The sequence below is a fragment of the Scomber scombrus genome, chromosome 3, assembly GCF_963691925.1.
Source record: "Scomber scombrus chromosome 3, fScoSco1.1, whole genome shotgun sequence".
In the NCBI taxonomy this organism is placed as follows: Eukaryota; Metazoa; Chordata; class Actinopteri; order Scombriformes; family Scombridae; genus Scomber; species Scomber scombrus.
Window position 1 is genome coordinate 10,782,991 of NC_084972.1, and position 20,000 is coordinate 10,802,990.

A 20,000-nucleotide genomic window follows, 5' to 3' on the forward strand; every position below is an offset into this window, starting at 1 on the left:
AGTGGATGCTTGCAACGTCAAACAGCTGTTTTATGTTGTATGGTTCAATATCAATTCAAAACACACTCAAAATTAAAGACAATATTTGGACAACAATGGATTATAATACACTGCTATGAATATGTGATTTTGATTATATCATTAGTTGAGTCACATCATCAATATTAAAAACACGAAGGTTTTTTAAAAAGGGCTTAATGGAGAGTGAAAGCTATGAAGGACTCAATTTTGTCAGGAGAAATATTACGTTATCCAATTTATGGCTTCATTGGTATTTTAGTTGATGAATGGTCAGTCATAGAACAGACCAACAGAATTTGGACCCTTAAAAAATGCAAAAAGTGCATTTGTGACAGGTGGCTGGTGCAAAACATGTTGTATTACATAATGAGCACACTGGTAATGGAGTGTAACTACATTAATGGTATGTAGCGCCTTCGGGTCATCTGCATGACCTGCTCTCTACATAAATCCTGGTGGCAGGTTTGTAACCACTACTTAATCCCTCGCGGTCATTGCAATTGCATACCACACACACACTCTCGCATCCATCTACTTCCCATGCCGACACACTTTGCTCTCCCCTGACCCATGGAACTCGTCGGATAACACCTATATCTGTCCGCACTTTCTAACTACTGCCCTGGCATACAATAAATGCCAGCAGCTGTTCATTAAACGCTGTGTTTAAAAAATGAGATTAATTCAGGTGTTCCTGCTTTAACAGCCAGAGTCTGCTCTCCCGACTGCTCTGTGCAGTTCCAGCTGTGAGAACACGGCTCACTTTATTGCTCCCTTGTTTGCAGCACAGTCCTCAAGCTTGTTTTAAAAAATCTGTGTAGCAAAGTGTTACATTTCTATGCACAATAGCCATTTTTCTGCCAAGAAACACTGAAAGGTGTTAATCACGTATTATGGCATCTGTAAGAGCAAATGTTGCACAAAGTGGACGGTGCATGAAATTTTAAGAACTGAGGCGAGGTCTCTCTTTTGGGATCTATTGTGGGTGAAGGTGCTATAAGATTTAAGTGAGAACTAGTGTGAGAATTATTAAAAATCTCTACAAACTGAACTGCACAAGCCCTACAGTGATCACTCTATAGGGAAAAAAAGGAGAGCAAGTATGATGTTTAAAAAAAAAAAAACTTGAGGTAAAACTTAACAATTTTCAATCTGTTTCAAAGTCCTCTGCTTCCACCTAGTGGCAAATAATTAAACAGACAACTACCCAAGAAATTCAGATGCCAGACTGGAAATCCTTAAAAATAAAAACAAATTTATTAGCAATCACAGGGAAAGAATGCATGACATCTACAGGAGCATTTGTTTGAATAAAAATGCTAACTTCTTATTTACAAAGTCTGCAATTGAATGTGAATAAGTTTAGCACATGCACATACAAATTGCAAATAGGCTATATTATTACACAGGTAACAAAGCTTTCCCCTATTACCCACACAGTCACCCACTTTTACAGCCCCTCACTGCTGCTGTGGTCCCAACAATCGACATTTAGGATTACGACGATCACCAGCGGACACAGAACCACATGTGAGATAACAGAGAGCGTGAGATGTATTTGGAGACAAACGGTACGGTGAAATGCAGACGTCGAAGCCACGTAGGCCTACGTACTGTTGCATATTTGGGGACATTCGCACAAAACAAACATAAGACAAACAAACTCTGAATTGATTAAGATGCACTGGCCAAGCAAGGAGCAGATAAATATACACGATCGAAGCTAATGCAAAGCATCAATCTGAGAACAGTGGTCGAACCTGTGAGAAATAATTGTCTTGTCGCCGAGAGGAAATGACAAATCAATCAATATGTCTTTTTGTTTTGGTTTTTTTGGAGGGCTGCTAAGGCTTTACAAACAGACTTAAGGATTCAGACAAGGGCGTGACAAGGCATGGATGACATCAGGCATCCAATGCTTTGAACTAACTTTGACTGTCTTCTGTTCTCCGTAAGCCCAGCCATCATGACTAACACTGCTTTTTTTTCTGTTACCCACCTGAACAAAGTAGGGATTACGAAAAGGATCCTCGGGCACACCCATACTGTGTTCAGACAATTTTAAAAAAAATCCTATAACAACCTGAGAACTGCAAGCAAACAGTTAGCCCACATTTCAAGCTACATTAAAAAAAAAAAAGAGTCACAGGCTACAAGTGAAACAGCATTCAAATTACCCATCGTCCAAACGAAATGTAACATTTTTTTTCACTCACCTCGGTCATCCGTCACCTCATTTTTCATCATTAGTACAGTACTGACTTTTCTCAGACATCAGAATGTGATTATGTGACTACGGAACATAAAACAAGATTGTCAAGAGACGTTAAGTGTAATCAAGGGACTTAGATCATGTCTGTACTGAGTGTTTTTGATATTAGTGGTTTGGATGTTGCATTGGGCAGTAACTTACCGATTGGAAAACTCACTCAGCCGAAGGCACTTAAAACTCTGCTGACCTATCTTAGGATTTTGCCTCAGACACAACAACCTCTCACAGTCTTACCTTCTTTTTATCCATTTGTGTAAACTTTTAATTCAAGTCACTTATAGAATAGATACTTCCATACGCCCAGCACACAAAAAATGCAGGCTACATTGCTAAGAGTTTATCAGGAATTGAAGGCATTAGCGCAAGCGACCACCATCATTTGGCAAATAACTAGTTTAAAAACTACAATCACGCAATGTCATGTAAACACCTAATGTTGACGGGCGACAGAATGGATCTTTGATTGTGGGATTAGAGGAGCTCCGTCCACTATGTAGGCAGGGGAGCGGTACACTGCAACATCATTAAATTCATGTGTCGAGGGGTAAATGAAACCCATAAAAGAAAAAAGAAAAAAACCTCCACGATGTGCACAGATACAGAGCATGTCCATAATGACGGGCGATAAGGCATGATGGGTATGGACAATCCACCTTCTAGCGTAGTTACTGAGACAACTTTTCAAGACTCCAGATAGTTGGGGTGGCGGTAGTGCTGTACAGGGGGGGGCTACACATCTATGGTAGTGTACTGGGTGGTGCAGGTGGTGACGGTAGTGAGCAGAGAGAGCTGGATTACTTCACAGAGGCAGTGGAAGGGATGACTGTCAAGGACCCATGACCATTAGGGGCTGAGGCCAGAGCTGCGACTGGGTTTCACTCTCAGCTTCTCCGCGACTTTGAATGCTGGATGAGCCACTGCAGTGTGATATCTGCATGGAAGGGGATTGGAGGGAGTGGGGTGGGCGGGGGTAGGGTTGAGTGGGGTAAAAATGTACTATTACTATTGCCACAACAGATTAATACATAACAAAACATTTGAGTCTGAGTACTTATATGAAAAAAGTGATTTCTTTACCTATATTGTCTTTCTCTTTGCAGGAGACAGAGTAGCAACAGATCTCCCTGTCCTGAATGGCAGATAGGTTCCTGTAGAGGGAAAGTAGCAAACATGAAGTCTTTAAAGAACCAATCAAAGCATTTTTAACATTTGTTTCCATTTTCAGTTGTAAAAACTGACTATTCCCCCCTATACTGAATAAGTCTGAGGGACCTACAGTAAATGGAAGTGCTGTGTTTGCGCCCTCTAGTGGCTTGACAGCTATACTGGGTCTCTGTGTGCTGTGAACTTTTATCAGCACAACTGAGCCCACTGTAAGCCGATGAGCCTCCGGGTGCTTTGTCACTAAAAGACAGTAAATAGCAACTTATTTTTCTGATCCACATGAGTTTTAAAATAATAACTATGAGGAAGGGCGCCTGTTTTTTAAGTAAAGAATAAGCCGAGAAACATCCCAGTCTGCCACATGGAAAAGTAATCAGCCTTTGATGGTGATTAAGCGGAGCGTGTTTGTGCAAGCAGGAATGTGTGCAAAAAAAAAGAGTTAAGGTTAAGCTTTACTGCATGCTTAGAGGGGGCTTTGCTATGTGACAGATTGGGTCTATGATCAATGTAGAACAATAACTATGAGGTACTGTATAATGTCATAACACTTTTCCCTAAGGTGCTTGGCAGCTTACTCATATATCAGGTTTGATTTACGTTCTGGTTTGGATGGAAAATGCTAATTATCTAAAAAAGTCTAATTTCCTGTTCCCCTGTGAATGATAAATGGAATCATTTTACTGCAGTCCTGTACAAACATTTAGGCTGCAGGTACTTATAAGTGAAATTTACTTTCAAATGTACTTTTTGCTGCTAAATGGTCATAATTTAGTCAGATTGTTTCGTGAGTTGCAGCTGGTTAGGATCAGGGGGTGTTATCCTGTTTTAATGCAGGGTGCTTTGCTTCATGGTATAAGAAGTTAGCCTAGTAGTCATATAAGCTAGTTATTATGTGAATATGCATACTAAGAGTTGGTTTAGCAAGAAATTTACATTTTAAAAAATGCATCTAATGTGCATCTTTCATACAGATTATAATGCAACAGTGTATACATACAGTCTTGTATGTACTTTTATTGTTGTCAGATATATCTACCCATCTATCTAATTAGTTAATACCTACATTTGTCCCACAATGTCAATTAAATAAAATGGAAATATCACTTTGAATGAAACGAACATTTTTAAACCTCTTGTAACAGGTATGACATTAATATACTGCTAATAATAACTTCAACTCTTCTGAGAGGGGTTTCAACAAGACGTATGTGTTTTACATTGAAAATGAATATGTGGACATCCCTATGCACTTACTGTTGACTATTACAATGTGTAGTCAAATACTCATAATCTTTGGATCACAGCTGAAAAAGACTAACATGACACACTTGATACTGACTTATCATCGACTAGAGATAGAAAAGTACCCTTAAGGTTTGCATACATTAGCTTTTGTCGGCAAACTCAAGAAGCAATGTTTGTGGAGGATAATCAACAAAAATACAGCATCTGAGAGCCTCACATCTTTTCAATGAGCTGCTTCTCATCGAGTGCGTTGGGTAGGTCTCGTTTGTTGCCCAGTACTAGAACCTGAAAAACAGAGAGAGAGCTGATCAATATCTCACATACAGCAATGGATCAGCATTATAGCACAGAGTGGTCAGAGAAAATTTACAGGATTTCTCTGAACCACGTGCTGCACCCATCGCAGAATCCTTACTGTTAGGACAAAATAAACTGCTTTGTGTGTGGTGTCAAGTCACGGTGTCCAGAGCCTATTGAGTCAGCATCGTCAAGGCCTGTCAAGTCAATTTTCAAATCAGTGTGGATATCGAAATGTCATTAAATATCCTGGCATGGGTTCAGATGACCACTCAGAGTAAGGTCATCAAGCCTGAGTCACTGCAAGCCATTAGATGTAGTGATTACTAATTAAGAGCGTAATCGCTGCTTAAGAGTCACCAGAGCCTCAGAAATTAATGTCATGAACCAAGGCGAGGCTGTGACATCATAGGGCTTCAGGTCCATAAATCACAAGTGGCCTCTTACGGGAATTCCTTGTAGTTGTGGTTTGTCTAAAAGGTTGTGCAGTTCGTTTCTGGAAGCTTCTATCTTCTCTCGGTCTGCTGCATCCACCATGTAACTGCAAAGGAAGAAAAGAAGTTGAGTTAAACACAGTTTCTACAAAGGATCATTTTGTAATGGCACTATTATATAGAGAGATGAGGAACATAAAGCATTGTATTCAAATTTTATGTATGATTTCGGTTTGGTTTTTCAGGTTTCCAGGACTTTAGGAAAACAAATAGTCACAAAGGGCACCTGCTGTACGAACTTACACAATAGCATTGACTCCTCTACAGTAGCGCTCCCACATGCTTCTGAAGCGGGGCTGTCCACCTATGTCCCATATCTGTGGTGAAAAAGCACAAGATAAACAAATAACCTAAACAAAAGCCTCTTGACAGTATGTAAAACTTTATTAAACCACTATTCCAGCTCTTGAGTGCAGAATATACAGCTGTCACTGGTTCAGTTGGAACAGTGAAAGCATTCAGCTGCTCGTTTGCCTACCTTTATTGTCACATTTCCTTTAGTGACCTTCCGCATGTTGAAACCGACTGTGGGGATCATGTCTTCACTGAACTGTCCTGACTGTAGGAGACAAATGCAAGGCAAAGGGTGTTATTTTAATGAATGCTACATGTTACATTGGTTTTTTTTATTAATATTTTTGGCAGACAGAAGAACATACAGAGCATAGACATCAGGTAAAAATTACAAACATACAGTCAGCTCGCTGTCTCTTTTTTTTTTTTTTGAATAAGGCATAGAAACAACAACAACAACACACACACACAAAATAAAGACAAATAAACAAACAAAAAAAAAAAAAGAACAAAGTGCCTTCAAACTTAAATTACCATAGATCTCTGAGTATACCAGTCAGACAATATACAGACAATATACTACATGTTACATTGTTGAAAGACACACACTGACTGGAACATTACACACTGAATAAGAATTACAAATACTGACGTGTATCTAATTCACCTCTCAATGTCAAGGCCTCATAAAAATGTGTCACCATGCATTTAAGTCAGTGCGTGTTGTTCTGATTCAGAAGTCACATGAAACATGTTGTGGGTGTGAATCATTTCTGTGCAGGGGGCAAGAATAAAAAACAAGAACTTTGACTTTAATAGTATTTTCTGGCGGCATGAAGCCTCCAGCTGAATAGATCTTGTTAAGATAATGCCATCTATGCATCAACATACATTATCTAACAGTCAAGGTTTCTGCAACAGACACCATAACTCTGTAACCAAATATTCAACAAGCAATTCTTACTGAACGTATACGCACTCATAAAGTACATACTGAGAGTGAGAGTAGCGCCACAGGAAACTGCTTTGATAGATGCTGCATAGCTTTAAACCCCTAAAGAAACTGAAAGCATACAATACTTTAAATTATTCAAATATCCTTAGTTTTGTGACTCATATATGAACTGGGCCCAATACAATAGCCTTACAATGACTATGTGAGGAGGTTTGGTCAAACCCAGTTACAGATCACCTGACATGGCCACAAGAGAGCTGGGGAAAGGGTGTATTCTTTGATCAGTCCTGGCAAGGGGTGTGTGGCTACAGTACTTTAGCCTACACCTTGACTTCCTAAGACTGCGGTGTGGCCTATCACCTAGAAGCGCAGACATAAACAGAAGTGGACTTCATAATATAACCTTTACCCTAATTGCAGGCCGTGTCAAGGCTTTGGCAGGCTAAGCAAGCAAGACATAACAGAAACGAGACCCAGCAAAGAAGACAAATGTGAAACATTTACAATGTGACAAGTCCAAATCTTGAACGGGAAGATTTCGAACATACATATATAAATATATATTAGGGCTAAGTTATATGAACAAAATCAAATATCACAATATTTTTTGAATATTGCTAAAATATTGTGGATGTCACTATAGTATACAACATATTAACATGATCAGTAATGTGGATATAATGACTAAGTGGGTAAAGGCCAATAATATAGCAGCTAGAACAATCTTCCCTATACTCTAGTGCAGCCTTTAAAACCAGGAAAAGAATACACTTATGTCATATAATAAAATCCAGAATATGTAGACTCATAACACAATATCGATATAATATCAATATATGGCCCAGCCCTATACATATAAATCACCTGTCTCACTTCTAGGAATAAAGACAGCTGGTAGCCTGTGGCCACGGTGGCTCCAGGCCTCGTCCGCTGTAACGTACTTTAAATGACGTAGTTAAGACTGACTCTTTACCAAATGAACAAGTGTGGCAGGGTTTGTCAACACATCGTTGATGTTGACACACCAGCAGTTATTACAAAGCTCTTACAAGTACGTTCACATGACTGATTTCCTAAGTAAGCGCACAGTCATACCAGGAACTTCGTCATTCTAGCTAGCCCCACAAAACAACACACTAAATGTGATATAAGTGTTTGTTCCACACTAATATGTGCATATTTAAAGGTAATAAACTACCCAGCAATGCACACGAATTCTGGGGACAGTGACATAGAAATGCAACGATGTTATCTCAATTTGAAACATATCCAAAGAACCGTCCACAACCTCTCCCAGCTAGTAGCCTGGGCCCGCACTGACTGCGCTTGTTTGCTAGCTACTTACTGCAATCACATTGACGAATGTGGTTTTCCCGGAGTACTGAAGTCCCACTAATGTAAGCTCCATCTCCTCTTTCCAAAAGAGGGACCTGAACCAGTCCAAAAGCCTGTTTATGAGGGCCAGCATCTTGGATGACACGGTAGTCGCAGTCGCTACGGCTGTCTGGATGTGAAACTGCTAGCAGTCTACACAGGAAGTAGCTAGCTGCTTTGTCATATCATGTGATCTGCAGAGTAATGTTGTTGCTTCTGCGCATGCCAGCGGAGGAGTGCACGAGCATGTGCACGAGCCTTAAGACGCGCCTTAAGACGCGCGCAGAGCCTGCAAAGAAGGGAAGGACCTGCTGCAGGACTTGCTGGACTGGTTCTGAACCAAAATCCAACTACTTGTTCTCACAAGAGAAAATATTGTGTTTGGTAACAACACAAAGGACAAAGGAGTTTGTTTATGTTATATTATCTTAAATAGTTAAACTTATTTTTCTTACCAATAATGTGCCTTGTATGTAAAGATGTGTCTATTGTCATTGTCATATATATGCCTTGTTGTTTGTAAATGGATCATTTTCAATTTGAAAAGAAAAAAAACCCTAAAAAACTGGCTGCAGACATGTTTTGAACTTTATTTGGAACAATATACATACATCTTGTCAGAATATTAATTATGTATTCCTCAAAAAATACAAGTTGATTCAAAACAGAAGGGCAAATAAAACTAATGCATTTTGACTAAACAGGACCTGGTCATCATTTAGGAAAATAAAAAAAACAAAGTAATTTCTGCAGGATTATTTTCAAGAAAGTGAGAAGCATCTGCTTCAAAAATGGACAAGAGGTAACAACAATAAAGCAAGCATGCACCTGCTGTAACAACTTAAAACTTTTGTAATATTCCTCTTATGGATTTTGACATGCGGTATAACCAAACTGGATGTGGGCACTGAGGCTCAAGGGTGCATGTTTAGTAGTTTTCAAAACATAATGCTAATTCATGCTTATTTTATCTATCCTTTCTGGGCGGCAGTAGTGGTTTTCCAACAAAAGGGAATTCTGTGCAAAAAAGACACTTTTGAAGATACTTGATTTTTCAACCAAGACTGCTTAAATTTGCATTCATTTCTGCACAGAAATAGGATTGTGGATTTTGTTCCCCATTGAAATTGCTTTGAGAAGGCAGCCAGTATGGACAGGATGAACAACTAAAGCAACTAACTGTGCTTTCAGTGTACATGCATATGGGCATGTGATTATTGTTTTAAGAAATACTTGAAAAAAGACATGACAGGATAAGACAGAGACAGAGATGCAACAAAGGTCCCTGCCAATATTGAACGATTACTATTCATGATCGCCATCTTGACCCTTAAGCTACAAAACTGTCCCAAATGTCAGCATACTTGCTTGGGTAAGTAGTGTATTGATCTAGTATTGTGAATTAAAAACAAATACGTTACACTCCAAAACCAATATGTAGGTGTCACATTCCGTGTGCACTGTGCAGTCATAACATACTGGTTGGAATATTAAACTTTATGGTATGAAAGCACTCAGAAACTTTGGACTTTGGACAGTACATCTCTAAGTCTTTTACTTTCCCTATCTAGGTTCCCTAGTTCGCTGATTTCAAATACCAAAACTTGAAATTTAATTAGCTGCTTAATATTAATTTAGGAATACTGCATACCAGTTTAACATACTGGGTATGGAACCTTTGTGTGCAAATGTAGAAGTTAGCAAACCAGTGGAGGAGAATGTTTATGCTTTTTATGGATAATAAAGAGATAACAGGAAATGAGTGAGAGAGATATCCAACAACAGTCCCAGCCAAACTCAAACAGGAGTTTGTTGCCTTTCACTGTGGACATCTTGATACAGAAAGTAGGGGGGTGCGTAGATATGGTAAAATCAATATTCATGTTGGTGATAATGAATTCCAATTATGTCAGTTGGAGTTCACTAGAATTAATGTGTCTACCACCTGACCACTTAAATCAATTACACCTAAAGTGAACCGAAGTGGAGCTATTCATAAAAATCTAGCAAAACTACAACAAAATAGGTGAATTAAATGTGGACTCGTAAACATTAGATCATCTAAAGCCGTATTAAAAAACAATCTAATCTCTGATTATCATATTGATTTATCTTATTTTACTTAATTTCTAGGTAAATGTTAGATTATTTCTACTACTCATTTCAGCCTAGTTTTACAAATCTGAATTTCATTTTTTTTTTAAATATTATTTGTGACAAAAAGTGACTGAGTGCATGTTTGTTATTTGGCATTGCTCCAACATGGACATAGATGCTGTGACTAAACACAGCCATCCAGCTGTGATGTAGAGACTGCAGTAAAAATCTGGCTATGGAAGACCACAGATATTATAGGGGCGGCTGTGGCTCAGGAGGTAGAGCGGTCGTCCTCCAATTGGAAGATTGGTGGTTCGATTCCCAGCTCCTCCAGTCTACATGTCGATGTGTCCTTGGGCAAGACACTTAACCCCTAATTGCTCCCGTTGCTGTGCCAACGGTGTATGAATGCGAGTGAATGGTTAGCTCCCTTCTGATGTGCAGGTTGGCACCCTGCGTGGTAGCTGCCTGCCATCAGTGTATGAATGTGTGTGAATGGGGTGAATGAGTTGTAGTGTAAAGCGCTTTGAGTGGTCGAAAAGACTAGAAAGGCGCTATATAAGTACAGTCCATTTACCATTTACCATATTGGAAGAGAATAAACATATAAAAATATCCCTAAAATCTATTTTATCTGACAATACATACTGTTATATTTAATTATTCAAGTTTAGTGACATGACCAGACTCTTTGTGTTGTTCACTAAGGTCTTGTTTCTTCTGCTACATCCCACTTGATCTCTTTCATCGGACAACTGCAAATATTTGGGGGTCACCATCTTGTCCTTTCTGTCCCCCTCATTGTTTAGTCATCTCTCAGGCACCACGCCAGCACCAACCGGTACCAGAGAGCTCAGATCCTTGGATGGGGCAGATTCAGCGTGATTCAGCCTGAGACTATGAAGGCTGTGACGTCTGTGTCAAAACATTCTTTATAAATCATTTTGCATCTGATTCATTTTCTTGTTAAACTACTGTTACTGAGCTGGTCATCTTAAGTGTATGTTTTGTATGTACTGAATTTGTATTTCCTATTGATTTAACACTGAATAAATGTATACATCATGCTGCAAATGGATACCTTGTTTTTATTCATTTTTTATTAAAGTTGAAAAAATAATTTGCAGGTACATAAAGTTAAAAAATCATCAAAACTAATTTATTTTTCATAAGAGGCAGCAAAGCATTATCAGTGTAAAATACTTGAGGCTAATTCCCTTTTAGTCTCATTGACTATACTATCTCAAAAATGATCACGAATCAGCATATAACCATGTTTGAGAAGTCCAGCAAGAAACTGCTATCTGCTTGATGTCAGTTCAGTCAGTCATGGCAGCCCTTGAAAAAGATGATAAAAGATAGAGTGAGAGAGAGCGTCACATTTTCTGTTTTTTGTCAACATGTATTATTCTAGGACAAAATGATTGAGCGAGAATTTGAAACAACACATGTACTGTATATGTTTAAGATGTAATTTCATTACCTGTTGCCAGACAAGTGTATTATACTTATCAGGGGCTGCTGCACTCATTGTTGTTGTGTAAATCGTAATTCTGTGAGATTATCAAGACATTCAATGGTCATTATCAAATTATACATTATTAAAACGAAAGAAAATACAAAAATAATATATACCTAGTATAAACTGTACATTTCTTAAAAGTACCTTAAGGCTGTGAATGTCACTGTTGCTATTCTATACGCAACTTGCTATGTGTTTAAGTATGTCGTCAAACAAAGGTCTATTGACAATATTGCTGAAGTTGAGCAAAGGGAACTGAAACTGGTATACTTGAGGCCCTATCTCAGAAACATGAAGATGTCATGTGATTGCTTAAAACAAAAAAGTGAGTATAGTGAACAGATAACATCCCCCTTACCCATTACACACTGGAAACAGCGACAAAACCTGGATGGAAAAAAGACTCTTGTTGTAAATTCACAGTACCACATGTACTTTTTATGTTTATTTACTGATTCATACTTACCTGAAAAAGTGTATCCATGTTGATATGATCCTGGCCAGTAGCATTTAAGGCTTTGTTTGCTGCCTCTCTAAGAAAGAAGGAACAACAGTATAACAAAAGTCACAACAACACTGTAGATGTATTAATCATGTGAGATGACTCACCTCCGATGGTCCCTGGCTGGGGGAGGAAGCCAGTGGTCAAAGTTCGTCTCTACTCTGAACCATCTAAGAGAGGCACACACAATTTTATATTTGGATTGAGTTGGGCAATGATACTCAGTGAACTCTGCATACATTGCATTCTGCTCTGATGCCTACCCTCCATTCAGAGGCTCCAATGGCCAGATATCAGCAGGGCCCCCTCGGTCTCTGGTGATAACGGCCCCTTCCCCCGCTCGCACCCCTCCCACAATGTAATACACCCCTGTGATGATCGGGATTTTGGAAAGACTCATCACTGCATCCTGAAAGTTCTCAGCCACCTCCAGCGTCTGCACAGGATACACACAACTATTCAAAGTTTCGTTTCCACATACAGCACATTTTCTCAGACTCACTTCCTCAACGGGCTCACCTCCCTAACCAGCCAGCTGACTGGAGATCTTCGCAACAGGAAAGCAGATACCAAATTCTTCCAAAAGTTCCACAAGTGTTCACTGCCTGGTGATCACACACGCAAACACACAAACAAAAAAACAAACACAGATAAGTAAAAACATCAGACTTTTGCAACCTTTCTGAACAAACATGACTGCTGAAAAGAAGGGGTCTTACCTCGCTGGTCGCCAGAGACAGTAAACTTGTTTGGACTCTGCCCTGTCCACAAACTAACATAGCCAGCAAAAGAAGTTCCACGGTACGCCACCTGAGAGGGTGAGCCAACAAACTTCACCATCATGCAAGGAGTTTCATTTTGCACCTGTTGAACTTTACTGACTTTTTACTGATTCTAAGCTTTCTTAGTATAGCTAGAGGTACAACAACTGTTTCGTTTTCAAATGCTTTGAATACATACTGTACCTCTCCATTCTTGAGGAAATTTATGTCGATAGTCAGATTCCTCAGAACCTCATGTGGATAATCAAGATTCCTGCCGTGGTACACATGGCCATTTTTGTCCTGAGCTACGATGCTAGTGCAAAATCTAGGAACGCATAAAGTTTGTTTGCATGCATGAGAGGACTTTCACCTTATTCCTGCAGACTTGTCAGACACTTGGTGCCTCTGAATAATAAAGAATGTATAAGTAGATTTAAAGTCATACATACGCAGATACTTCATAGGCAAAGTTGAGGAGGATGACATCCGAAAGGCTTCCGCCAAAGTGTGAGGCCAAGCCACGAATCTCCCCTGCGTAAGGCTGAGGAACGTACTTTTCCAAAGACACCACAATAGGTGTAACAGCCTGATGTACCCATTTTGGAATTGTGGAGCTGACAAAAAATGAAAAGGAAACCTGTTTGTGTTGTTGCCATCACTGTCAGCACAGGCATAGTGGAAGACACAGTAAAACCATACTCATTAACACAGAAGTTAAGGTGTAACTTCACCCTCAGGTATGAGCCTTACTCCACCCACTTAACCAGTCTAAAACATTCTAAAAAGCATGATACAAGCTGCACCTGCCTAAAGCCATGATACACCTGGCTAACTCACTAGTCACATTGGCTAGCTGAAGCTTCAGTCAACACAGAGCTGAGAAGAAGACAAAACAGTGTGGCAACAATTAAATTTAATTTATTTTTTAAATAAGTTGTCTGACTTCAACTTGGTTTATTTTAACAGAAAGACAGTTTTAGAGGCTGGAGTTGAAGTTACATCTGCTGCTGTGAACAGGTTCAATAATGAGGTCGACTCCAGTGACACCGCGATTTAATGTTTGAAAACGAGTAACCAACAGCCAGACAGCTACAATTGGATTTCTATGGTTTTTGTGACTTCCAGCAGTTTTTCCTCCCACGACACAGATGGAAAGATTTCTCCATTGACTGTATAAAGATGGATGCCATGAAAGCTCCCCAGAAGTGAAGCCTAAATAGCTCAACCACCCCCTGGTGGCTGGCTGCAGTATAGGTCATACATCCCACCCTCCATGTTAGCAGATTGGACATGAGCGAAACTAAAAAAGACAGAAGAAGTTTCTGTCATTTTATATAGTTCGTATGACACAGTGTTTGACAGAGTGCTAATTTATCTGATAAGTTTGTTTTTAATCACTTATTTGATTATATTTAAAGGGGTGTGAAGTCATGATTGACAGCTGTGAAAGCCGCTCTCTAACCTCAGGTGGTGGAATGGCTGAGGGGGCATGTGGAGACATGCCATCCAGCAGGTCAGTTGGAGATAAACCAAGTTAAACACAAACAGGTTTATTTTAAAATGGCTATAGTCACACTGTCTTCCTCTGAGCTTTGTGTTGCCTGAAGCTGTTAAAGATGTGTCTCAGCAGCAGCGGTTTCACAGATTCTACGTCAGCACTGGCCCTGTCTTTTCAGGGCTCATGAAGTTGAGCTATTGATGAAATTGAGCCATTTTCAACCCATGAAATGCTGATTTCTCTAAATTTGGTGAGAATGCCAATACACACACCAACATTGATCTATTTTATCACAGTATGGTCGTTTAATTTAGTTTACAGCTCAAAAAACAAGTGTAAGTGTGCAGTAACTCTTAAATGAACTCATGGCTAACACTACATGTTAATACACATTAATAACCCCTTCTATTGTCTACGGGTCAATTTTGACCTGGGACGACAGAAGTCGCATGGTTGACGGGAAGACAACAGGACATTATGTCAGCATGTTACCTAAATTAAGTTTTTTGTAACAGCAAAGCACTTTTTTTTTTTTAGGTATCTGTGGTATGTCACTGATTGTTTACCTTTGCTGATAATGTTACATGAAGTGAAACCAAACCATCTGTGGCTTGGTGGTAAATATAGTAATGTATATTTCGATCTTGACAGTCTTATTTAGAATAGCCTATTTATGAAACACTCATTATATTCTTAAAATAGTTAGGTATGTACTTGTAATAACTTCTCGTCAGTGGTCACAACTTCTGCAACTTTACTAACTGCAGCTTTCATTACAGGGTAACAAAGTATTTCACAAAATAAATATAACTGTATCATAATTTCATTGAAGGACCCGATCTAAACTTACTCAATGACCTCTGCAGCAGCCTTCTTGAGGAAGTCTATGTCAAAGACTTTGAGTAGAGGCATCCATCGTTCCTCTGGATGTGCATCCAGGCTGATGTTGACTGTGGGTGGCGCGAGGTTTGCCCTGCAGGACAACACCAGGCCGAGCAGCAGCACCGCAGCCCGCTGCATCATGACCGATCCGGACACTGGAGACGGCGGAGCTTCTCCAGCTGCGAACTCTTATAACGCGTTCATGCCGTGTTATCTGCATGCGGAAACAAAACAGAGACTTCCGCCCCCTAGTTTTTCAGAATAAATGGTCGGCCAGAACACGCCACAGAACCGTGACGCTGATGGTTTTTGAAGGACGAGTGTGTTAAATGTAGTGATATGTAGCGTTGACTGATTACTCTCGCCCTCAAGTGTGTAGGGGAACCTACAGTGGCTGCGAAGAACTCGAAAGCTCTCTCTAGACTAGAGCCAGTGTTTTGTTTGTCCGTTTGCTGGCGTGGTTTGGGTCCACTTGTCCCCTTAGAGGGAAGGATCATTGCAAATCAATACAAAGTTGTTCTGAGTGATCACCTTTATCTTATGATGAAACATTTCTATCCTGATGAAGTGATCTCTTCCAAGATGACAATGCCCCCATCCATAGAGAACCAGGTGATCACTGAATGATTTGATGAGTATGAAAATGATGTGAATCATATGTTTTGGCCTTCACAGTCACCACATCTCAACCCTTTTGAACACCAATGGAAGATTTTGGACTGACATGTTAGACATCGCCCTCCACCACCATTATCAAAACACCAAATGAGTGAATATGTTTTGGAAGTATGATGTTCATCCCTCCATTAGAGTTCAAAGTCTGTGGAATCAATGTGAAGGAGCACTGAAGCTTTTCTGGCAGCATGTGGTGGTCCAACACCTCAATAAGTAACTTTATGTTAGTTTTTTTCGTTAATTTGTCACCTATCTGTGTAAAGGGCTCAAGTATCAAAAACATGATTCTTTTTTTTCAGGTGATTATACACTAATTAAAAGATACTTATGACTACTACAAAGTCAGTTCCATAAGATGCCATTAAATTCTACACACTGCACCTTTAACTCAACAACAACCATACTAATGCAAAGTAGCAAAGTAACAAAGTGGTAACACCACATTATGACATACAGAAATATCAACAACTAAATATATCTATGAAAAGTGAAGGTAGCCATGCATGGCTGTCAGTGTTAGCTAGCATTACTGATGCATTAAGTGATACTTATTTATGTGTGATGCTCATTTTAACTGCCTCACATTGTTATTGGCAAGATAATGAACATGCATCTCATTTTCTAAACTTTTCATTGAAAAAAATATATAACTAACTAGGCTAGAAGCTCAGCAGTAACTAAGAGTAAATAACTATCCGTTAAATAAAGTGCCTAAAATTGTACCTAATTAGAACTTGAGGAAATGTATTTAGTCACTTTTTTCCCACTTAATAACAATAATAATGATGATGATGATTATGATGATGATAATTGACAGTCTTACAGATATAGACTGGTCTGCTTGTTTGACAACTACATTTCTGTTCACATAACACAGCTCTGTTCTGTAACAATAAGATTTGTTTTCAACTGTATAACCTTGTGGATGATTTTATTTGTAACTGTATTGTTGTTGTTTTTATGTGATGAACTTTTATGCTGCCTCTCTGCACTGGAAAGAACTTTGTGTTCTTGGCTTGAAAAGTTCCAGACTATACAAATAAAAGTATTATTATTATTAGTGCTAGCATTATTATTGTTGCTGCTGTTGATGTTATGTTAATAGTTTCATTCAAATTTAACTTTTCTTTCATCAAATATAGCACGTGTATTTTTGTCAAATAAATGAGAGTAAACGGTGAACAGGGCCAGTACCAACTAATGTTTGCCAGCCTTCCCAGAATGATACAGGAAGTCAGTTAGACTATCAGAGGAACTGAACTTGAAAGAGGAACTCCTCTGTTTGAACTTGATACTTTACATGCCACAGTTGCTTTGAGACCATACAATTATATTCCTGTGAAAAGATGGGGTTTCATTGGTAGTGGGTTATTTTTGACAAGTGCTGCTTTTTTGAAGCAGCAATGAAAAGACAATTCTAGGCTAACATCTAGGGTGTATCATTTAATTTCTGCATTATGTAGACAGGAAGGAGAAACCACACACACTGTACTGCATAATAACTGATGTTACATACAAATGGCCATAATTTGTATTATTGTATTGTGGCTCCTTAATTATGTAATTCATTGTAAATGTAAAATGGTGATTTTAATGTAATTATTTTTATGTGTTGTTTGTTTGTTTGTTTGTTTTGTAAAAGTTTTGTTTCCAGTTTGATGGTTCCTTCCTCTGTAAGTCGTAGAAGTCTTCACTATTTTTGGAAGATTTAAAAAATATTTTAAGGCAGCAGGCAAATAAAATGTTAACACAATATTTTCAATTCAGGTGCCTTATTATTACTGTATCATTTCACAATGTTGTGCAGAGCCACTATGGAACAACTGCTTTATTAATGAATAACTTTGGCTTGTTTGAAGTGATGACTTCATTTCAAACATTGCATCGTCCTGTTTCTGTCACTGTAAAGATAGGCCTGTAAAGAATGAAGGGGTGTTATATGCTCACTCAATGAAGAATGGGAATTGTAATACACAATAAGCTACTAAGGTGTGTTAACATGATTTATGCCAACACATTACACACTATCTTAAAAAAATTATAACTAAAACCAGCTCAATTATTGAATATAGAAATTGTTAAAGGCAATAAAAAACAAAAATGTTTTGGTAAGACAATAATTTAATGATACAACCTCTTTCATGAAGCAACACCTCCCATCTATATCAAAGCTCCTTCCATTTACCTGGTTTCCAAACTGCAGACATTTTCTTATTGAATATTCACAGAATATTTTTTCATTATTCATTAAAAGAAATGTAAGATAATCCTTCAAAACACACACACACACACACACACACACACACATGCACGCACGCACGCACACACACACACACACACACACACACACACACACACACACACACACACACACACACACACAGATGTAGTAAAGGAAAGTCATATGCGACAGATAGATAGATAGATAGATAGATAGATAGATAGATAGATAGATAGATAGATAGATAGATAGATAGATAGATAGATTTTGTTTTTGTTGATGATGGTGTATGTATTTTGAGTCTCATGACAAAATGAGCCACCCACCCATGACAATTCTCCCCCTGCCTCATTCACAGTGAAAACACTGTTTTCAGCAACGATCACCATGGAGGTCAAATCCACGCGTATTAGTTCCACAGTTACCCCAGCCGTTATGTCACCAATTTTCAAAGTTAGATATTTATCAGCCAGCCTTCATTTAATGCTGTCATATTTTTGTGGTTCGGGCCTTCTTGGAACCTAGTAATTATCTCATGACAATCTTTTTCACTGCCTCTCTTACACTGGTGTCAGTGTTTTCTGCAGTAGCCATTAGGATTACCACTTCAGGCTGTGAGGCTCCAGAGACGCCACATCCTGCCTCGGCTCAAATATGAATTCACTGCTACAGTCAGTAGAAGACACATTCAGTGTAAGATTGTGCCGTGAAGATTCACTCGAAATATAGCTGCATGTTGTGCTTTGGTGTACTTGTGATATTAACAATGCCATGGTGATGATGTGTCAGTGTTTAGAATATCAGTACGCCATTAATACACAGTAGAACTGGCAGCGTAATAAATTTTGATGATGAGTTTAACTCTGGCAGTTATATACTTCTACTAATTTATTACTGACATTTTCTATGTTGGGGTTCCTCAAGGCAGCATCTTATCAGCTGTGGTCTAATAAAGATTTATATATGGGTCGTTGGGGTGAATATGATTGCAAATATTGGCATGGAGCACAACACCACAAGGTGGTGCTAGTGCTGCATTTTTGAGCCCATCAGGATTGACAGCAGGCCTGTGAAAAGTAAATCTCAACATACCGTGTTAGAAGTATTTGACTAATCTGAAGACTATATTACAATATACTTTTGTAATGACAGGAAAAGGAAAAAACTACCATTTCCACAATTCTCGTGGAGACATGGTGGGTGGCAGGAACTTGACATAAACCTTTTTATTCTCACTATTACTACAACAGCAGCATTACTACCTAGGAAACACTGTGACCAAACAAGCTGCAGAAGGTTGCTCTGATGACTCTAGACTTGTCCATTAAATATGAAAGTAAATCAAAGAGTTAACGTTTTTGCCCCCACAACCTCAAATACCATTTCGATCCACTGTGGCCTTGTCAAGTTGCTACAATAAACACATTTTCTGCTCCTACTCAGCCCAATTTCAATATTGATGCAGTGGTTGCCTTACAGTATACCAACCATATAGATAGTAAGAGAGAAATTTTGGTACCATGAAAATTAAATTTAGATTATTCAGTGAGTTTGTAGTTTGTGTGCAAGTTATTATCTCGATAGTTTCTAAATTAATACCATTGATTGCAGGATCAGTTTGTTCCAATTTACAATATTTATATTTATACAATCTATATATTGTATTTACTAAGCAAAACATTCCTGTTCGTGTTTATCACAATTCTGACGAGCAAAAAGTTGC

The 20,000-nt window shown here is 38.7% G+C and overlaps 2 protein-coding genes across 2 annotated transcripts; both read right to left on the reverse strand.

Moving 5' to 3' along the window:
* Positions 1-1,256: 1,256 nt before the first annotated feature.
* Positions 1,257-8,279, reverse strand: arl8bb (ADP-ribosylation factor-like 8Bb). Its single transcript, XM_062415950.1, has 7 exons — positions 8,088-8,279; positions 5,972-6,052; positions 5,737-5,810; positions 5,447-5,540; positions 4,920-4,987; positions 3,371-3,441; positions 1,257-3,224 (listed from the first exon to the last, which is right to left on the reverse strand). The coding sequence occupies exons 1-7, from the start codon at positions 8,208-8,210 to the stop codon at positions 3,175-3,177; spliced, it is 561 nt and encodes a 186-aa protein (XP_062271934.1). The 5' UTR covers positions 8,211-8,279; the 3' UTR covers positions 1,257-3,174.
* A 3,016-nt stretch (positions 8,280-11,295) lies between these two features.
* Positions 11,296-15,596, reverse strand: LOC133977414 (N-acylethanolamine-hydrolyzing acid amidase-like). The gene is made up of 11 exons (XM_062415572.1): positions 15,350-15,596; positions 13,451-13,615; positions 13,203-13,326; positions 12,957-13,047; positions 12,757-12,842; positions 12,501-12,673; positions 12,345-12,407; positions 12,202-12,268; positions 12,094-12,122; positions 11,697-11,766; positions 11,296-11,551 (listed from the first exon to the last, which is right to left on the reverse strand). The coding sequence occupies exons 1-11, from the start codon at positions 15,520-15,522 to the stop codon at positions 11,537-11,539; spliced, it is 1,056 nt and encodes a 351-aa protein (XP_062271556.1). The 5' UTR covers positions 15,523-15,596; the 3' UTR covers positions 11,296-11,536.
* Positions 15,597-20,000: the final 4,404 nt, after the last annotated feature.